At 39.6% G+C, this 20249-nt stretch overlaps 1 protein-coding gene across 1 annotated transcript in view; it reads right to left on the minus strand.

The window, feature by feature from the left end:
• NELL2 (NEL-like 2 (chicken)) overlaps window positions 1–19160 on the minus strand; it is a gene marked incomplete at both ends in the record, with an annotated part of 90903 nt that extends 71743 nt beyond the window's left edge. Inside the window, 5 exons of the mRNA XM_010141454.1 lie at window positions 595–677; window positions 855–927; window positions 5395–5491; window positions 5600–5773; window positions 19010–19160. Coding sequence (XP_010139756.1) covers window positions 595–677; window positions 855–927; window positions 5395–5491; window positions 5600–5773; window positions 19010–19160 — 578 coding nt within the window. The remainder of the gene's footprint in view (window positions 1–594; window positions 678–854; window positions 928–5394; window positions 5492–5599; window positions 5774–19009) is intronic.
• Between the last annotated feature and the right edge of the window lie 1089 nt (window positions 19161–20249).

Genomic DNA, 20249 nt, shown 5'->3' on the forward strand with positions numbered 1-20249 from the left:
TATACAGTCCGCCCGGAAAACGCCTTCCCTGCCGATACCTAAAGAACTAATATTTAAAACCCAAAGACTGGTCTATGTTCACCAGCAGACATAAATGCTTTTGATGTAATATTCAAGAGGATAGGAAAAAAGAAAACGCTGCTTTGGATTCTTAATTCCTTGTGTTGCATATATTTCGTCTGAACACACCTTTGGCAGCTCAGGTCTAGAAAAGTCTTGGACCAGTAAGTCTTGATGCAATAAGCACTACAAGCACATCAACCTATTCCATTCTAGGTTTATTGACTTGTTAGCCTGATAGATAGAGCTTAAATATCTATGAGCCCTTTCCTTGCCTAAGGATTTGGACTCTGTTTACTATTAAATGATATGATTCTATAAAAATATTAAGACACAAGAAAGCTCTCTGAACTAGGGATTTGTATATAGACACCAGGCACAGATATATAAATACAAACATATAAACATGCCACGTAGGGATGTTCTGCACACACTCATGTGTGCGTCCCCACATATGCACCAATAATCTAAAAAGCCAGCTATTAAAGTCTTAGTCCTCATTTCTGCAATGCCATGACTCCTAGTAAGCATTACCTTAGCTGATGTTTTGGCTAAAATGTCTTGCAGTTCCATAATTTTCTGCACAAGCCCATGGAAGTCATTACAAGTTGGGCATGCTAGAATAACAAAATATGTATATTAATTTTTTTTAAAAAAAGTATTCACAATAGGTTCAATCACATCAAAGTTGACAACCAATACACTGAAACTCAAGGTTTTCAGGGAGCTTGCAGGATAAAAAGTAGGTACACAGCACACCTTTCATTTTACAGTATAAGAATTAATACACTTACTGCGATTAAGATCTGGGCATTGAGAAATAAATCCTTGAGGCATGACAAGTAATTGCACATCTTGCATTATGCCCTATGCGTAAGAGGAAAGAAAAAAAAAGATACATCATTTTTACCTGTCAAAATCATGTTTTCAATTCACCACATAAAACATCAAAGCCCACACAGAAAAACTACCTGATAAATACAATGCTTATGAATACACAGCTTCTTGCCTGGACCCAATGCCGTGGTAGAAAATAAACAGAAAATAGAATAGACAGATGTACAAATACAGACATACTGAATCACTTTTAAAGATATAAGATTAAATGTCAAGATGTAATTATGTGGGAAGAGTTTGGTTGTTCTGAATTCATTGTTATTTTTAGTTAGCCACTGCAGAAAAGCTTGAAAAATGACCTTTAGAAGTAATTTGGAACACAGTTGCAGTTCCAGTTACTTTGAAAAATTCTTTTAAATAAAATGCAAGTTTTTTACTAAGCTATAACTGTCCAATAGAAGTGAAGATTAAAGAAACTTGAGTCAGGAAAAACATATTCACACAAACCCTTTATGATTTCAATGGGAATCTCTCCATAAAGCATGCAGAACATCGAGAAACTACATGCCTGTTACACAGCTGCAGAGTCACATGTTGGCAGAAACTTAGGGGAAGTTTAGCATGAAATTCAACTGCCCCATCTTGAAAGGGCTGGTTTCACCCAGAAGAATAGATCTCATGCTTGCAGGCAGAATTTACATGCATCCTTAGTCATTAGGACGTAATTAGTAGCCACTTTGCTACTTTCCAAAAGCAAAGACCAAACAGCGATTTCAAAGTGAGCCATCCTATCATATTCACTCCAGATGTCCCTTTCATCCATGACTCCCTCCCTGCATCTCCAAAACTCCTTTGGAGGAAAAGCAAAATAATCACCACATGCTTCAGCATGCTTATAAAGAGAATGTTTCACGACACTAAGAACACAATGCAAACCAAATGCACAAGTCCATGTTTCATCCACATACACATGCATTCAGTACAGATGTTGCAAAGACAAAGAACCAGAGTTTTGACCTCAAGTGACTCGGTGTGAGTTAGCAACTAAGTGACCTACAGAGAAGAGTAGGTGTCACTGGAGGGCAACCAGGAGGGCATTTAATTACCATGTCTACATTTCTCCCTTAACAACTAAGCTACAATCTAGGAAAACTGGAAGATCTCCCACACTGTGCAAGGAGCTCCAGTGATTAGCTAGTAGTGAAAAAATAGGTGTGCCTGAGACAGGGCTCCACGTCAGGACCTCCCACAGCATGTTCTGCAAGTCAGAAGCAAAGACCTCTTTGAAGAGTACACCAAAAAGCTCACTGTATTAATTTCTCCTCTCTTTCTTGGTGTTACCAAGTTCAAACTCTTGTCAACCCAAGTTATGGCATTTTCATGAAAAAGAGGAATGGCAGGGTCCAACCTATTCAAGTTTAAAACACTCTTCACTGAGCACACAGGCAAGTATTCAAATAATTTATCTATTAACCAACAGTAAAGCTCCTCCAACTATTTGAAGAACTTTATTCATTATACATCAGCTGTGATGTGAGCTGGCCTCTGCCACTTTCCAGGAATTCCGGTTCTTCTCATTCTCCAAAAGTAATGACAGGAAGCTGACTCCTTAGCTCACCTAGGCTCCTAAATCAGGATCTCCTCACAGTACATGAGAGGCTTTGCTCAGGCTCCTAAAGAACCTAGTGCTTTAAATTAACACACTAGTGTTAATTTGCTAGTGTCATCATGGGTTAGGGTACTGAAAGAAGTTACATGGTACCAGAAATCAGATAGTCAGAATCAGAAATCAGAATTGCACTCTCGAACTTCAGACCTTAAAGTGAAACACGCACATCCACGTCCCAGTATGTATTGGCATATTGGTTTAGTGCAGCAATATTAGGTTCAAAATCAAATACAGCCAAATAAAATCTCTTTCAGAGTGACTAATAATTTTGAGTACCCTGACCCCTCTGGACAATCCATTTAATCCACTCAAAGCAGACTGATTTTTGGAAATAGCTAAGCACCTGGACCTCTCAAAATCAGATCAGGAAGAGTCATTCCACAGTGAGTGTCTAAAAATACAGGCTCTCCAAAACACTAAGAAGCACTGAAAGCCCTTATCATCTAAACTGATGACTCTCCTGTACAACAGTGACACATTTTCAGATGCAGTTTGACCAGGGGTACTATATTATATTGGAGAAATCACTTAGAACACTATATTTTGGCTATATTTAACAGCTAGTTATTTCTGTATTTCTGTTAAGCTGGGTTATATTTGAAACTGAGGCAAAATTCTCCATGTATTTTGTTTAATTTTATCTTTCTCGGGAAGAAACAAACAAAAAAAATACAGTCCACTACCGAAATATTTATTTTTCTACATCTCATGAGCTTCTTCACAGTGACTATGATTTGGCAAAAAGAAGAATATAATCAAGTCAAAAACTGAGAAGGCACAAGAAAATAAAAGGAACATTTAAAAAATACTAATTATAAGCACATAGAATAAATGAATGTTAGAACCATAGAACAGTTTGGGTTGGAAGGGCCATTTAAAGGTCATCTAGTCCAAACCCCTCTGCAGTGAGCATCTTGAACTAGATCAGGTTGCTCAGAGCCCCACCCAACCTAACCTTGAACATTTCCAAGGATGAGGCTTCTGCCACCTCTCTGGGCAACTTCTGCCAGTGTTTCACCACCCTCACTGTAAAAATTTTTTTCTCTATCCTTATCCCCTTCATTACCCCTTGTCCTGTCAAAACAGGACTTGCTAAAATGTTTGTCCTCATCTTTCTAAGTCCCCTTTAAGTACTGAAAGGCCACAATAAGGTCTCCCCAGAGTCTTCTCTTCTCCAGGCTGAACAATCCCAACTCTCTCAGCCTGTCCTCAGAGCAGAGGTGTTCCAGCCCTCTGATCCTTTTTGTGGTCTTCCTCTGGAGCCTCTCCAACAGGTCCCTGTCCTTCTTGTGCTGAGGACTCCAGAGCTGGACACAGTACTCCAGGTGAGGTCTCACCAGAGTGTGAGCAGAGATGCAGGATCATCTCCCTCAACCTGCTGTCCCTGCTTTAAAATTAAGTGTATCTGAGATCAACTTTAGCAATACATTAATATTTTCTGATTTTATTCTTGGAGTCAAATATTGATTTAAGCCAGGAATATAATTTCGCAGTTTGTTTAGTGGACATCCTCAGTCTTTTGGAAGAAAAGGAAACATATCCAATTGAGAAATCAAAACGAAGTCATGCTTCAGTTTTAAAATCTGAGTGCCCCACTGGACCTCTGCAGTTCAAACAAGGATATAAATTAGCATTTAATATAGCAAACGGTATTTCAACACCTAAAAAGTGATTTCAGCAAAAAAAGCACAGGACTTGCCATGAAAACCATAGTCAAAGCATTTTACACTGAAAAAAATATTTAGGAGGCTGTATTTTCAATAGTGATTGGGTCTGTGATCAACATCATCAATTCTATTTTGCAGCTAAAGTAAAAAGATGCCTACTGGGAGGAGTGCAGTGTGGAAGGCATCCACAGGGATGCCATCACTTGTTAAAGCAGCTCCAGCACTGCAGATAGTGGTTGTGACCACTGAGTTCTACCTAATGGACTCAGAGGAATCAAAATTTATACCCCAACACAGTGTTCACTTCAATCTTGCTATACACCAGCAGCGGTAACCAAACTGCATGTACAGTTCTTCCTCTGGGGGAAAAAGCATTCTCTTCATTGATTTTAGACACCTCATTCATTTCTGAGCAGAGAAAATATTGTGATGAAATCTAAATCCTACAGAGGCAATGAAACCAGAGTTCACTAGACTGTACTGTTCTGTGACACACACAAAAATATACATCTAGCTATGAAACAGATAATAATCTGACCATTTATTTCCAGGAGTTCTGTTGCACTCAGCCATTTACCTTTCCCTGTCACAGGCAGCTGTTGACTGTGCCATTTGGTGACACTAAGCCCTATGCATCTGACTCTGCAACTTCATTTAGTGAAGTTCAGCTTGATGGAAACACAGCTCACTGCATCAGATACGCTGATACACAACACACCATGGCCCTAAGAACTCTGTTATGATTACACAAGCACAGACTGTTTGAGGTTGGAAGGAACCTCCTGAGATCACCCACTCCAACTCCCCTGCTCAAGCACGATGAGCCACAGCAGGTTGCTCAGGACTCTGTCCAAATGGCTTTTGAATATGTCCATAGCAGTCTTACTCTAAACAGTCTCCCAGCAGAACTGTTTTCTTATGCTCAGATGGAATTTCAGGTGTTTCAGTTTTTGCTTATCATTTCTCGGCCTGTCACTGGGCACTACTGCAAAGAGTCTGGATCCCTCAGCTTTATTCCCCTCCACATTCAGATATTTAGAGCCTTCTCTTCTCTAAGCTGAACAATACCTGCTGTCTCAGCCTCGCCTCACATGAATGATGCTCCAATCCCTTAATCATTATTTATTTAAGCTCACTCTTTTCCTTTCACGGAATGCATACCTTAAAATAACCATGTGCATTGTTCCTCTGTCCCAGCCAAAAGGTTGTACCCAAAGGTAAGTCCATGAAGGGCTTCTCCACAATTCTTTCATAAATTCTAAAAAGGAAGGGGAAAATACAGTCCCAAGTTGTTATTACTTCATTTACTCAGAGTTGGAATGTTCCAAATATGACGACAACTTCTAAAAGAACACTCTTTACTTACTTATTGCAGTCCACATGTAAAATCAAGTGAGAGGCACTGATTGCTAAAGAAAGCCTGTGCCATTTATCATCTGCCAAAATGTATGGGAATACTTCTGTGTGGGAGCGATGACTTCCTGAACGATAATGCAACCTGATTTCATTTCGATGACCACTGCTTTCCAGCTCCAGGTACCTGTACCATAAATGCATCGTCATGTCATGAACCGTTCTTATCCGCACAGCAGCGTTTTACATAACACAACACCTCATTATCATGCAGAAACTATTTAAGAGGGGAAAAGGCAAGCAAGGAGATACAAAGATGAAAGTAGACACTTCAGATTTGCATCATATCTTTCTTCTCAATAACACACAATTCCAGCTTTCATGTAAGCACACAAGATCCCAAGCCAAGTAATTTTTTCCCCTACCAACATTATTTTCCATAACATGACCTGGTTGGAAATATAATTATCTATTATGAATAATTGCCTCATATTCTGACAGCACAGTAAAGATATGCTGAAGGCTTGAATGCACAAAAGACACCACCAAGTTTAGTGACAGGGACATCACTAGCCATTACCAACCAGGACAGTAAGCAAGAACTGAGACTGAACACCTTTTTGCTTTCATATGGTACTGTTAACATCTCCTTTCATTTTTCATACTGAAATTTCACCAGAGAAATAAAAAATCTAGATGTGCTACCTCTTGAGAACAATTTTACATGTGCACATACTTGCCTGTAAAATAAGGGTGTGTATTTGTGGTGGGTGTGTGTATATATACACACATGTATGTACCTATATGTATATATATGGGAAAAACACAGCATTGCAGCGGTACCAAGATAAGCACACCATAAACCACATCTGCAGATTGCAAACACAAGTTTGCTGGTGATATTCCAGCAGATCAATTTTAAGAAGCACCCCGTGACCATACTTGGTACTTAGGCAGGCTCACTTCTTGCATATCAGACCTCTTCTGGGAACAAGCTCGACACACCATTTGTCTTTTAAGTTTCTCATTTCAAAGTCTACCCCTAAAATGCTTTTAAACCAGGAAAGAAAAATAGAAATGGAGATTCTCTTAAAACTGTATGTAACCTGCAACTAAAGAGCAAGGAAAATAACATGGTATGTGGTGAGATGCACAATAACTGAGAGAATGCACAATTCATGTTTGTCTATTTTTGCTGCTACACCTGCAATCAGGCATGACAGCGGTTTGTAATCTGAGTGCACATGAGTTTTAGGGTGATGTTGTTTACTTTAACAGGCTAGCTATACTAAAGAACAGACAAGATAATGATTGCAGTTTTCAAGAGTGAAGATGAGACCAAATCAAAACCATCTCAATCATTATCCCTAGGAGGAGGCTGGACTCACCGAACATCTTCCTTCAGCATGTTTCACAGTGGAACACGCCTAGCAACAGCACAGAAACGACTATCCTTTTGCAAAACTGGCAAAGGGGAAATTCTTCCTCCCCTATATTAACAAAGCAGTTTACTACAGTCAGCAATAAATTTTATAATCTGAGATAATTTACCTCATCGTGGCCCAAATATAATTTTTGCATTGTCAAGAAGTGTAAACTAATTGAAGGCCTGGATGGAAAAAGAATGGGCAATAGTGGCAGGACATCAGTCAGCTTAATAACCTTCTTCATAACTCCAGCTTCAAGGATAAAAATAAGGTCACTCTCAGCCTAACAGAGAAGGGGAACATTACAGAACTGGATTCCTCCAGCAGCTCTGAAGTGTCTCCACATAGCTGCAGATACAAACTGGAAAAAGAAAGGCAGGGATATATTGAAACATTATCTCCTGGTAGAACCATTGGCTAGCTCCTACTCTCTTCAAAGTCAATGGCAGAACAGATGCCAGTACACATAGATGCAGGCAGGGAACAAACTACACTAGCAGACAGTACGGAAGGTATGAAAAAGTCCCCACTCATGTTGACCCTTATGCAGGTGGGATAATGGAAGCTCTGAGAACGAAACATGGATTTCCCAATAAAAAAAAGGCAATTGCTATAAAAATTTCAGGAATTAAGAACTGATGACAGAGGATGTTGACATTTGATAATACTGCAATAAGCAAGGATATCTTCCTACACAAAACTGTGAAAAAATCACAGATACTTGGGGTTTTGTTTCAACTGTGAGTAACCTGCTGTTTTGAGATCCTCAGACAATCTCTTTTGTTCCTCCACTTGATAAACTACCAAATACATCTCACCCCTAAAGGCTTGATGATTGTTAGAGAAAACATGCATCAAAATTAGAAAGAAAATAATAACTCTCCATTAGGAGAATAATTTACGGTTTACTAATAATCTGTAGAGGTAGCTGCAAAATACAATTAGATTAGCAAATGCAATGACAGCTGGGACAATACTGCCTTCAGCTTGAACTAATGCCATGATATACTGAAACAGGGAAGTGGAAGAAGTGGAAGTGAATAATTTACACTTTATTTTTGTCAAAATATTGTGCTTGCTATTCCACTTTTCTAAATTTATATAACTGCCTGGGCTTAAATGGGTCTGGATTAGTCTCATGAGTTTCGAAAGATAGGACAAGCCTGAGTGCTTGCGCAATACGTATGAAAACACAAAGTCTGTCTGCAGTGAGGCTTCTTGCACCGCCTGTGACTGTAACGCTTGGGTATGTGCTTTCCAAAGGTTTGGAAGAGTCTTTGAGAAAGTAAGCTAAGTATTAATATATACACCTGGATTTTAAAAATTCATTGATAGTGACAAAAATACTCTACACTACCAGTCTTTGAGAGAAGAGAGGATGATCTTTGTTCCTAAAGGACTTAGGAACTTTCCTCCCAAAGGAAACTAACTGCAACATACTGCAGTCTTCTGGCAACCATGAATCTCATTAATGAAGTTTCAGGGGAACCTCATCAGCTGAATCACTGGTTTCTTGTTCACATGAGCCCAGCTCACCCATCACAGCGAGAGCATCAGCCAAAGAAGTCCCATTACTAGCATTGCTGCTGCTTCTTCTAACAGTTCCGAGGCACTCTTCTATGCTGCAAAATGCAAACAGCTCTTGGAGTGCAAAATAAACCACAATGAGAAACACAGTACAACAGCAGAACCTGCTTCCCCCTTTACTAACATCCATGATCTCTGTGGTTGGTTAATCAATACCAGCCTACTTGATTTTAATCCCCCCAAAATCACACACACTTTGGGTCAAACAGATTCAATTTTGCAGGAAGATGATACATGCTTAGGTCTACTTCTGTTTAGACATACAGAAAAGAAAATGTCAACCTAAAAAAAAAAAGGATTGTTACATCTCTGTAGATCACTTTGTGCGTGCACAATCATTGCAAAAGCAACAGCCAAGGCAGTAGCTCTGCTTGGAAACAAGCCAGAGAGCGATCCCTTATCTAGTGGCTAAGGTTGAGCCTATCCTTCATAAGAGGAAGACATTTGTCTCAAATGCCCCAGAGGAATTTCAGATAGAAAACAGCAATGGTTTTTCTGCTGCCCAGCACTCATCTATTGTAATTGCTGGATAAGAGTCGAGAGTCAGCAAATCTGCTCAACTGCAAAGGGCACATGTTCTGCACAAGACCTGTTCTTCAACCTGTGCAGACCAGCACAGGGGAGACTGTGAAAGTAAAAGTCAAAATGTACAGCAAAAAGCTGGAGATCTAGGAGGTGAAACACAGGATGGTCCTGGTGTATGTAGTAGCAATCTTTGAGAGAGGTATGGCTCTTTCAACTAGCAAACAGTGTTAGTAACACCAAGCCTTTGATGGCTCGCTTGTTCATTTGGCATCCCTGCCCACATAGCAAACACACACTGTAGCTGCTCACTGCAGCTCCAGGCAGCTAGTAATTTTGACTTCAATTTACAGCATGTAGACAAGTATTTTAGAAGCTAAAGGCAAGATAACACTTTTTTTAAAATAACTTCTACTACTCACGTTTACAGGTATAATGTAAAAGAGTTGTTCACAACTCTTTGATCTACACTAAGAAGAAAAGGAAAACCAATAAAATTAACAAGTATGTACTTAAGAAAAAAAATAAAATTCTTATCACCATTACTTACAAAAATCTTTATCTGAGGATTTTTTTATACAAAAGTTCTGGCTGTTTTGTTAGGTATCATCACATACAACATTAAAAAAAAAAAAGATCCTGTTCAGTAGACCCTATTCAGTAGAAACTACGGCTATGACAGCAGTAAGCGGTGCTGCTGCGTGTAGATTATGAAGATGTAAAAGCAACCGACGCCACACAGCCATCACATTCAGCAATGCGTTATTTGATATTTTCCATGGTATGAAAACCAGGCAGTCAGAAGCGTGAGCCTTATTTTTCTATTTGGAAGTAACACTTAAAGGGTTCTGAAACATTAACTGAGAATTTTTACTGCTTGTTTCATCCCCTAGAACAATATGGCATCAAAATATGCCCCAATGGATTCTAAATGTGAAGTGACACCCACACTATAGCTGTAAAAACCTAGTCCCCATCTCTCACTCATAATTCTGCTTGGTCTTATTGGCTTTGCTCTTTTCCCTAACTATCCAGACCTCTACCCAGGCAAGAGATGACGGATGGTTTAGCCAGAGAGTGATAAATAAAAAGCCAGACTTCACTTCTCTGAATAAGTTGGTAGCACTTCGTGCAAGTGTGCAGTGGGCAGGAAAGCCACCAATTCAGTTTCTGTCCCGTTCTTTTGCTGAACAGTTTTAGAGACAGAATTTTCTGACATAGAATATTTTTGTTCAAAAATGCTAATAGTTCATTAAAATCTAATTTTCTGATAGAAAAAAACTCTCACAACCAGGCTTGTGTGGTCTAGGATGAAATGCTTGTTAAAATAAGAGACAGAGAGCAAATCTAAGACTCTGAAAGACTCTCAAATACTCTTTAAGGCCCCAGTTATTATCTATTTGAAAGGAGAGATCCCAAGTGAAGATAGGTCAAAATCAGAAGAGGGTATTTCCCATATCGAAATAAAGTGCACAACAACGGGGCAGTAAAACCAGTCTCTCAGGTTGACCTGATAAGGCTCTTCTATTACACAGAATTCTTCAATCAAAAAGAGCAAGTACAAGAGCAACCCAAACCCAGAAATTTGATCTCAAGTCCTATGCTTGTACTAATAAAGCCATCAAGGCCCATTCCCTCGTGCTCCACTACAACTCATACCCTTATGGGTACTCTCTCACTTTTCCCCTGAAATGGTGGGTGGTTTTTCCCATACTGCCTGTTGGGAACAGTCTCTGGCCAATGCTACCCCACAAACCATGCCCTGAAATCATGTGCAAGGGGGCTACTTGCAGGAGACAAAAGTGTTCCAAGGAAGATGCTAATTATGCAGAAAGGACAACAGCAGGCCAGTGCTCCAGCCTGGGCCCTGTTTGGATTACTAGCAAAGCCCTGGCCAGCTACTGCCAACAAGCTTTTTACTCCATTGAGTGAGGGGAAAAAAGAGAATGACAGTCTTCAGGACACTTGTCTCAGATGGAAAAGAACCAAGTTTGAGTCCCTGCTCCAAATTAGGCAGAGCAGAGATTAATGATGCAAGAAAATGCCTTTGAAGTACCCTAGACAATGAGCTACTGATCATTCTGGCATTTCTGCTGTTCTATTTCTTCTGCCATAAAAAAGGTCAACCATTTCAGCTTTGTTTCAGCAAGATGACTGCTCTTCACACTGGATAGCAGGAAGGTGCATTCCTGACATGCACAGGAGACAGAGCCCTATGCTGGGACATGCAGTGAGGGACACCTTCCATCTTAGGACGTTCATGGGAGAGAACAAGCAGGTGACAGATGACTGGAAAGGCAGAGAGACACCATGCCTGTACCCAACTCAGAATAATAAAGCATGTAGGAGAAAAATACATGTCAATGAGATCTTGTTTCTATCAACATCTTGCAGCCCCTCATCTGACTTCAGTGGGGCTGCTGTGAACTGGCAGACTTTGCTAGCTCCGAAGGCAAGAATTGTCCCTCACCTGAGAGAGGTCTCTGCTCACCTTCCAGACTTTGAACTCAGCTACAGCCCTAAATGAGGGAGGCAAAATCTTTCCTTCCTGACCTGTAGAGTCTGCATAGCTTCTGCTGAATTAGCACTATTATCTAAGAGCCCCTGGTCATCACAGCCGCAAGATATCCTGGACCCTCTAACGTTATTGCTGATGATGAGGTGAGGCTCCAGGCCAGCCTTCCACAGCACTTGCAGGACCTCAGTAGGAGCTAGAAACAGGAGCTGAGATCCCAACAAATGTCCTGAGGCACTCAGAGAATAACAATTCTGCCAGGAGGTGCTGGCTTGGTCTTGGAAAAATTCAAACCTGGTATTGCAGTACATTGTCCATGCCAACCTGGTTCAAGCTCTGAATATGAAATGAAATCCCCAAACCAGGAAATACTTTTTGAAACACTTTTTTTTTTTGGCCTTTGAGCAATTGCTCTTATTCCTCCTATCTCTCTCACTAACCCCATTTATCAGTGTATTTATTTTCATTTTGTTCTCACTATCACACAGCCCCACTAATATCAGTCTTGCGTATCTGAAGCTTCCTGTTCTACTGAATATCAAGGAGACAAAAGCTTTATGAGATCAAATACTGTAAAAACAAATGTCATAAACCACCCCCTCACTCCCTTTCTTGACAAAGCTTCTCCGCAGAAAGAGGACTACATATATAATAAACAACTTCCTGATGTACGTATTAGTAAAAGCAAAAGCCAGTTTCAACCCAAATCCTCCTGTTTCCTACCCTGATAGAACACAGATATTTTTGTTATTTATTTGTTAATAGAAGCCCTTTCAAACAACAGTAGAAGAATAAACTCACATTTCAACTATTTCAGCTGTGGTTTTCAGTGTTGTGGTTCAAGCCCACCCAGCTGGCAACAAAGCAGCACCCAGCCACTCACTCACTCCTACCACCCTCTGGTGGAGTGGGGAGGAGAACATACAATAAAAGGCTCCAGGGTCAAGACAAAGGACAGAGGGTTTACTCACCAGTTACGGTCACGGGCAAAAGACAGAATCAACTTGAGGAAAACATAATTAGTTCAATTTAAACAACAAAACCACCACCAATTCACCAGTTGAATCAGAATAGTGAGAAATACAACTGGATCTGGAACACACCTTCCCCCTACCCCTCCCTTATTCTGCAGCTCAGCTCTGCTCTCAGTTCTCTACCCCCTCCCTGCCAGCAGGGCAGGGTGGCAGGAAATAGGGGTTGCAGTCAGTCTGTCCCATGTTGGTTCCTCAGAAGGAAAATTCCTCACAGTCCTCCTCTGCAGCAACACAGCATCTCTTCCACAGGAGACAGTCCTCCACAAACTTCTCCTGCAATCCTCCCAGTGAAAGACTGCTCCAGTGAGGGCTTTCCTCAGAGTCACGGCCTTCTTTGGGCACAGTCCCCTGCTAGGGTGCGGGGTCCTCCATGGCACACAGATGGGATTCTGCCCCACATTTGATCTCTGAGGCTGCAAAGGCTCAGCCTGCTGTCTCACCAGGGGCCAGAGGGGAATGGCTGCTCCGGTGTGTCCCCCTCTGCTTCCTCACTGAGCTGGGTGTCCACATGGTTGATTCTCCCTCCTGTCCCACTCCTCTCCAAAACAAAAGAACCTCCAAAACAACAAAAAAGCCCCACAGGTTTTTCTCCTCTTAAATGTGTTATTGAAGAGGTGCTGATTGGCTCCGCCTTGGCCAGAGGTGGGTCTGACTTAGAGACAGGGGAGCTTCTCAAAGCTTCTTACTGCACTAACCCTCACCTCTGTTACCAACCCCACCCCCACCACAGACACAAGCCCAAGATAACCAGGGACAAATTTCTTGTCTCTTATTCAAGTAGGTCTGTCATGAGTCTCAAACTGTAAGGATTTGAACCACAGGATCCAGACTCATACGAGAATTTTGTATCAAGTTCTCAAACAAATCACTCTGGATTAGTTGGCACTACAATGATTTACATCAATCAGCAAACAGGCTGGCCTCATTTGATTTAACAAAAGTAACAGGAAGGTGTTTTTAAGGTGGGGAGCATTACAAGAATTACATTCTACTGGCAATTTTTTTCTTTTTTTTTTTTTTTTTTTTGGTCATGAAGCATTAACTAAACTGAAGCAAAAAACCCCAGGCAACAGTGACAAGGCATCAATCAACTTAATAACATCCCTTACAACCAACACTTAAAGAAAGATGTCATTCTCAACATTATGAAGACATTAGACTACGTATAACACAAAACTGCTTTACAAATACTTCCATCCAACCACATACTCAGGGATAGAAGTTAATCTCCCAAATCAAGAGGAACAAGGAACATTCCTCTTTTGGGACAGAGGAAAGAGCCCAGACAAGCTGGCAGTGTCTACGCAGAGAATCCTCTGTTGCACAGAATCTTCATGTACACTAGACAAGCAGTGAACGAACAAAAGAAAACACCTTTTTTTTTTTTGACGCCACTGATGAAACATGCCAAACTTCATCAAAAGAAAAGAAGGCTGACACCAGAGGAGTTTAAAACACTAGAGGAAGACAATTTGAAATCAATTCACGGTTATGATCAAATTTAAGAGAGTTCATATCTATTGTCAGACCAGTAAGAAACAGCAACTAAGGTTTATTACCAAAAAAACCCAAAATGCAGAATAGTACAACGCTCCACTCTTCCAGCAAGAAACAGCATGGAGGGGTTTAAAAAGCAGAAACAAGCTCCTACTTCTTTCTGCACAGGGAACAGACACGTACAGCTTTACCATTTGAAAATGAATCCCATGTTATTGTTTCCTAACATCTGCTATGCAAGTTATTGATGGGGAGGGCGAGAGCACCTCCTCAAACAAAACCAACATAACTCTACACTGTTGGCTTAAGTGGTAAATATTGAAAGCTTTTCTAAGTGTAGTGTATTCGCAGCAGGTTTTGTGGTGTTGGAGAGGAGACTTCACACTGCAGTCCAGCAATACAGACACTCATACATCAAAAGCAGGGAACATATAGTTCCACCTCTATTTTAGTATGATCATCAAATGATAGAACAAAACTCATGCATCAGGAGTTCACTTCCGGCAACTTATCTCCTTGTGTACCTAAATCAGTAAGAGAGAAAAAGTCATACTGAAAGACATTTGAAACTGCTGTACAGTTACAGCCCATTTGAAAGCAGAATTCACAAGATACCAAGAGCTGTGAAAACAAAGTGAGGCAGAAATTGAATAAACTAGTAGACATACAATTAAGTGTAGGGCACGCCTGACCATAACGTTCTATTGATTTCAGCACTCCCATGATATAAAAAAATATTAACTGAAGAAACAAATGGTTAAACTACAATCTAGTGAACTCACCCTTTAAGGGTCCTAATACGCAGTACCTCAAGAGATTCAAATATTACACTAGCTGCATAAAGTAATCTAATCATGAAGGGAGGAAAAAGCTTTATTATATCTCTCCACTGTTGCAAATTAAATGAAAATATATGATGGAATAGTGAGACGTAACATATATTACAACCCCACTGCAGATTAAAATCATCTCTCTGCTGATTCTTCCATCAAGAAGGTGAGACAAATTCAGAAGTTAAATCATCAGGATAATACAGTGTAAACTGAAGGCTGAGAGCAAGCACACAGCAATCACTGTTTATCAGTGCTTCCACTTGAACTTAAGACATCACTTAACATCATTCAAAATATTTACCTTGGTATGGTAAAGTACAACCCATTTTAGACAGGGAACTCTGTGTCATCAAGGTGATGCTTTCAAGCTAAGAAAACATTTTAAACTTCAATATTTCAGATACATGCCATACGTAAATCTACCTAGAAAGATGCATTCAGCTGCCTGAAACTCATCTGAATGATTATTGATGTCCATCTTGGATTCCCTGACACTACAAGAGTTTGCTTGTAAGTATCATCTCCACACTGTACCCAAAACTACCACTTTCTGAACTCCTTGCCTGCTCTAGTCAGTGGTGAAAAAATCAATCTCTGTGGAAGAATATGAGCAAATAAGAAAGGGATAGTTACAGGTATCTTTTCAGATTCTTTGACTTTAAGACCAGTTTTAAAAGATTTGAATATATTAAATACTAGAGAAAAGAATTATAGTGTAAAGGGGGAAGACAGCTTTGATATTCGACTAGGAAAAGAAAAATAAAAGCTTTAATAGAGTAGAAAAAGATTACTATATCTGCAGAAAATCATTTTAGGAGCTACTTCTTGTGATGACAGCAACAGCCCAGCCTCAGCAAATGCCCAAGCCTCAGATTTACATGGAGAACTTCTGCAAATAGCCAATAGCTCACGGGTAGCACTCACTACATCATTAGAGTGAAAATTTTGGAGAGCAGTCCTGTCAACTTCTTCGGACTCAAAACCTTAGGTAGCTGCATCACTGTATCTCGGTGGAAATACTCATTTTTGAAGTTCCTCAAAAGGAAACCAGAAAAAAAGAACGACAGAAAAAACCCCAACACTAAACCAGACAGCACAGACTGGATCAGTAAACTCTGAATCATGTGAGCTCTTTGAAGTATATAGTTTTAAAGAAAACCATAAAATTTTAAAAGTAACTGCAATTTTGGAAAAGTCCTCAACTGTTGTAAATTAGCATCTTTGCACTGAAGTCCCTGGACCCATGCAAAAAGAGGATGAGTTTTTACTTTATTTTCGAAAATGCATTAAATATTTCCCAAGCCACTGAATAAATGAACATACGTTTTTCCACTTTTTAAACAAATGTTTTGATTTTCCTGTACCCTGACTATATCAGGTATCAGATTAGGCTTAATATTTTTAAAACAAATTCTTCAAGCTTCTTTTTAAATAGATTAGCTAATATTCCTCCAAGAAAGGAACAGAATATTCACAAGTGGATTGTTCTTTAGCCACTCACCCAAAGCTGGTCTTATAAGTGATTCTATTTGCCTAAACAACTTAAAGGCTTTTTTTTCCCCTTCCTGTTTCATTATCCAAAGGCTTACAAGAAGACTCCAAAACCATACATGAAGCATACATCCCTATAGAAAAATTAAAAACACTAGGCATCACTTAAGAGGACATAGGAAGATAAAAAGGTTACACTGGCTAAAATGGTAGCAGGATTTTTTTTCAGCAAGGTGAGAACTGGGTTATCTTAATTTTTCATACCTCTAACATTAGAGTACTAAAAATTTTCACAGTTAAGAGAAAAAGGGCTTCAAAAATGCTCAGCAGTGCCACGAAGTTATGCATCCACAGTTAAAACACCTACAGACACAATGCACATCTTCTGATTGCAGCTAGAAACCTTGAAAATGCCTCCCCTTGCAGTTAGACAGTTCAGATTCTGATGTGCAGGTAAACAGAAGAGGGTGAAAATGTAACAATATAACCTGCAAATATTTCAGGTGTGAGAGAAATTTCTTGAAAAAGTATTAATGTTACCAATATATTGTTAAAAATCTAATCACTCATCCCTAAAAATATACCAATGTTTGTCACCCTTTTACAACCATATTTTACAACGGGCATGAGCAGATGTCATGGATGAAACAGATTCAGATGAGATAAGCAGCATCACGTTTGTACAGCTACGCAACCTGGACACCAGGCACTGCTCTAACTTTTCCTTTCCTTTGCTATGGCTGGACAGAATCCATTCTCATTTGCATAAGACCAAAGGCAGGTCTACTTGCCCAGCTTCAAGCACTTCAAGAATTAATTATTTTCCCAAACAATATCTCAAATTCTTCTGCAGCCCTCCAATGAAAGTCCAACACACATTAATTTTTGCACTTTTATCACTCTTTATGTTCACTAAGTGGCAGTGTTTTCTCCCAGCTGGCCGTTTGTTTTGCTCAGTCATACCCTACACATTTTTTTTATCTTCTATGGCATGTCTCTTTCTTCATGCCATTCCTGAGGCAAGGAAAAGCTTTCTAGCCAACACTGCCTCCTCTCAGAAAGCCTATGGTTATTGTCTTTTCCAGAGACTGAGAGTTTCACATTGCTGATCTCTTTGTCCACCTCTGCAGCTGTTTTGGCGCATGAAGGTTACATCTCTAATTTTGAAATTTCAAATAGAGTTGCAGTAGCCCTGTCAGTAGCCCAACCAATCCACATTCCTCCTACAAATGTAGAGACAAGCTTTGTTAGGGCATAGCTGGCTCTGCAGACCTACTCTCTCATTTGAGACAGAATAAACTTTTCCATCTGGGATGACTTGCACCTATGATGGTACATAGGCTGAGTTCAAAACTCAGTAATTACAGCAGCCCAGTTCTGCCCCTTGCAAATTGCTCATTCCTGCAGATGAGAAGTAGGTAACAGTTAACAGAGAAGCCCCTTGGCTCTTCTATGACATAACATCTGTAAACATCATCCAGGAGGCATTCAACCTCCCCCTTGCAATGTTAAAAGATGCTTTTATAAACTTGGCGTAATGATCCTTGGGAATGTTTTCCCTTGTTTTCTTCTTTTTGTTTGTTTTGTGGTTTGTTTGGTTTTTTAAACAGGTGGATTGTCAAAGATGGGGCCTCTGGAAAATAGAGTACAAGTAAAATTGGAGCATCTTTTAGCACAAAACAATTGTCACCATGCCTGCTAATGAAAACTTGTACGCTCATGTAAAAGAAACAGATATTTTGCTTTCTTGAACACCTGTCTTTACCTCTTTTTTCCTCTGTTGTACTAAAATCATCAAGAAATAACTAAGGGATTGTACACAGGAAAATAAGAAGGACTGTGAACCTAAAGCAGAGATCATCTGTTGTTTGTGCTAATGACTGCTTAGAAAGTGCACATTTTAAAACTCCTTTTTATTCTGTCATAGGTAGGGTGGTTATCTTTAATAGCTATTACTCAGACAGATATATAAAGAATACCTTATGTCTCTAGCAGTCGTTATCCTATCAAAAGGACAATCCTTAAATGCTCTGTGTCATTCACTTTTTTTTTTTTTAAGGCTCACAACATTTTCAGTAAAGTGCTCTGCCGTTCATGGAGGTGTAAGCCCATAACTGGAGGATTTTTTGGCTTTTTTTATAACTGCTTGCAGTGTGAAAAATCAACCACTGAAGAGGTGGATATACAGGGACAGGTTCTGTGAATCACTGTAGCTCCATTGACGTGACAGTTTTACATCAGCTGAGCATCTGGTCCTTACAGTTATGAACAACAAGAGACAACTGGCTTTTCATGCCCTTGGTGCCAAGAGACTTTTAAAGAGTAACAGCTGTTCCACTTTCCCTTGCCTGACTTGGACTTGTGAATTTTTACGAATTTGCACAATATGCCTACCCAAACACTATAAATATTTGCAAATGACCTGCTACGCAATGATTTTGCCCTAATTTATGTCCAAATTTTGATTGTATAAATACACTCACTTTCATTAACTAACATAAAGGTAGCAGTACTTACCTGTGATCTAAATGATGAATAGAGAGAATAACCCCTGAATTCAAATGGGCTTGTTTTAAGGTCACCAGGATTGTGAATTCATATTTATTTCTTAACTTCTGAAAAAAGATTTCAGCTGTTTCTGGAGATGCCTTGACACTTCTTGACGTATCTAAAAAAAAAGAAAAAACACAGAAAAAACATTCACTGTAAAACCTTATATTACTTTACATCTTCAACTCAAACAGCTTACAAAATAACAAGCTACTGCCAAGGTGCACAATTGAACAGACAGGTAAAGGCAGGGACCAAAGTATTTTAAACACCAGCTTTTACATGCAGTGGGAGGCATTTCAAAGAAAAGAACATTTTCTAGGACATCCATTCTATTTGAGGGTGGGGGGAGTATTTTTAAGACGGGGTCATAACTCTTTTACTTCCTCCATGGTTGGCCAGATGGCACTTTAAATATCTCGTCCAAAATACGGACTCACTAGCAGTGAAGCACAGAGTGACAACACTGGATATGAGCCTCAGCTGTTGAAGCATGACCTAAGCAACTTTTTGTGACTTCTACAAAAATGTTATGCTTGATAGCTGTGCACAATTAACTTAAAAATTAAATCTAAAAAAAAGAGCTGCATCTCTTTAGGGAAAATTTACTCAGCTTTAAGTAATAGTTAAAAATATAATTTAAAAGCTCACCATCTTTCAAAATATATTGCGGCTAATTAATCACTATATACTTCCAGTTGTGCAGTATGTTGCTGCTGCTTCTTGCACTGGACGTCATGAACATTTTTTAGAGTAATTGGATACACACAATAAAGACTTTGCTTTTAAAAACCCACACACAACCAAGACTGAAGCTATGTTTCTGCTGAATTTGCATGGAACATGCATAGAAAATAAAAATGTCCAACCTTAAGGTCTCTAGAGAGAGAATTTACAAAATAAGATATCAAATGCTAGAAAAAAATTCCCAAGGTTATCCATAATACATCATACTAGAAAACATTAATACACATTTTTAATGTGCAAAATCAATTTATTAACATGTGAAATCAACTGTGTAAGAACTAAAGCAATTCACAAGCTTCTTGTCATTTCAATTTGACCATCCTGCACTAACTTGCAGAGAGGGACAGAAACAGCAGCAGAGAGCCAACTGCTGTAGAAATGGTGATTCTCTTTTGGCAGTGCTGGAGTTGAGCTCTCAAGTAAGCTTACACCGCTGTTCTTAAAAACAGGTTTATTCTTG

The sequence above is a fragment of the Buceros rhinoceros genome, unplaced genomic scaffold (assembly GCF_000710305.1).
Source record: "Buceros rhinoceros silvestris isolate BGI_N320 unplaced genomic scaffold, ASM71030v1 scaffold8648, whole genome shotgun sequence".
NCBI classification, from domain to species: Eukaryota; Metazoa; Chordata; class Aves; order Bucerotiformes; family Bucerotidae; genus Buceros; species Buceros rhinoceros.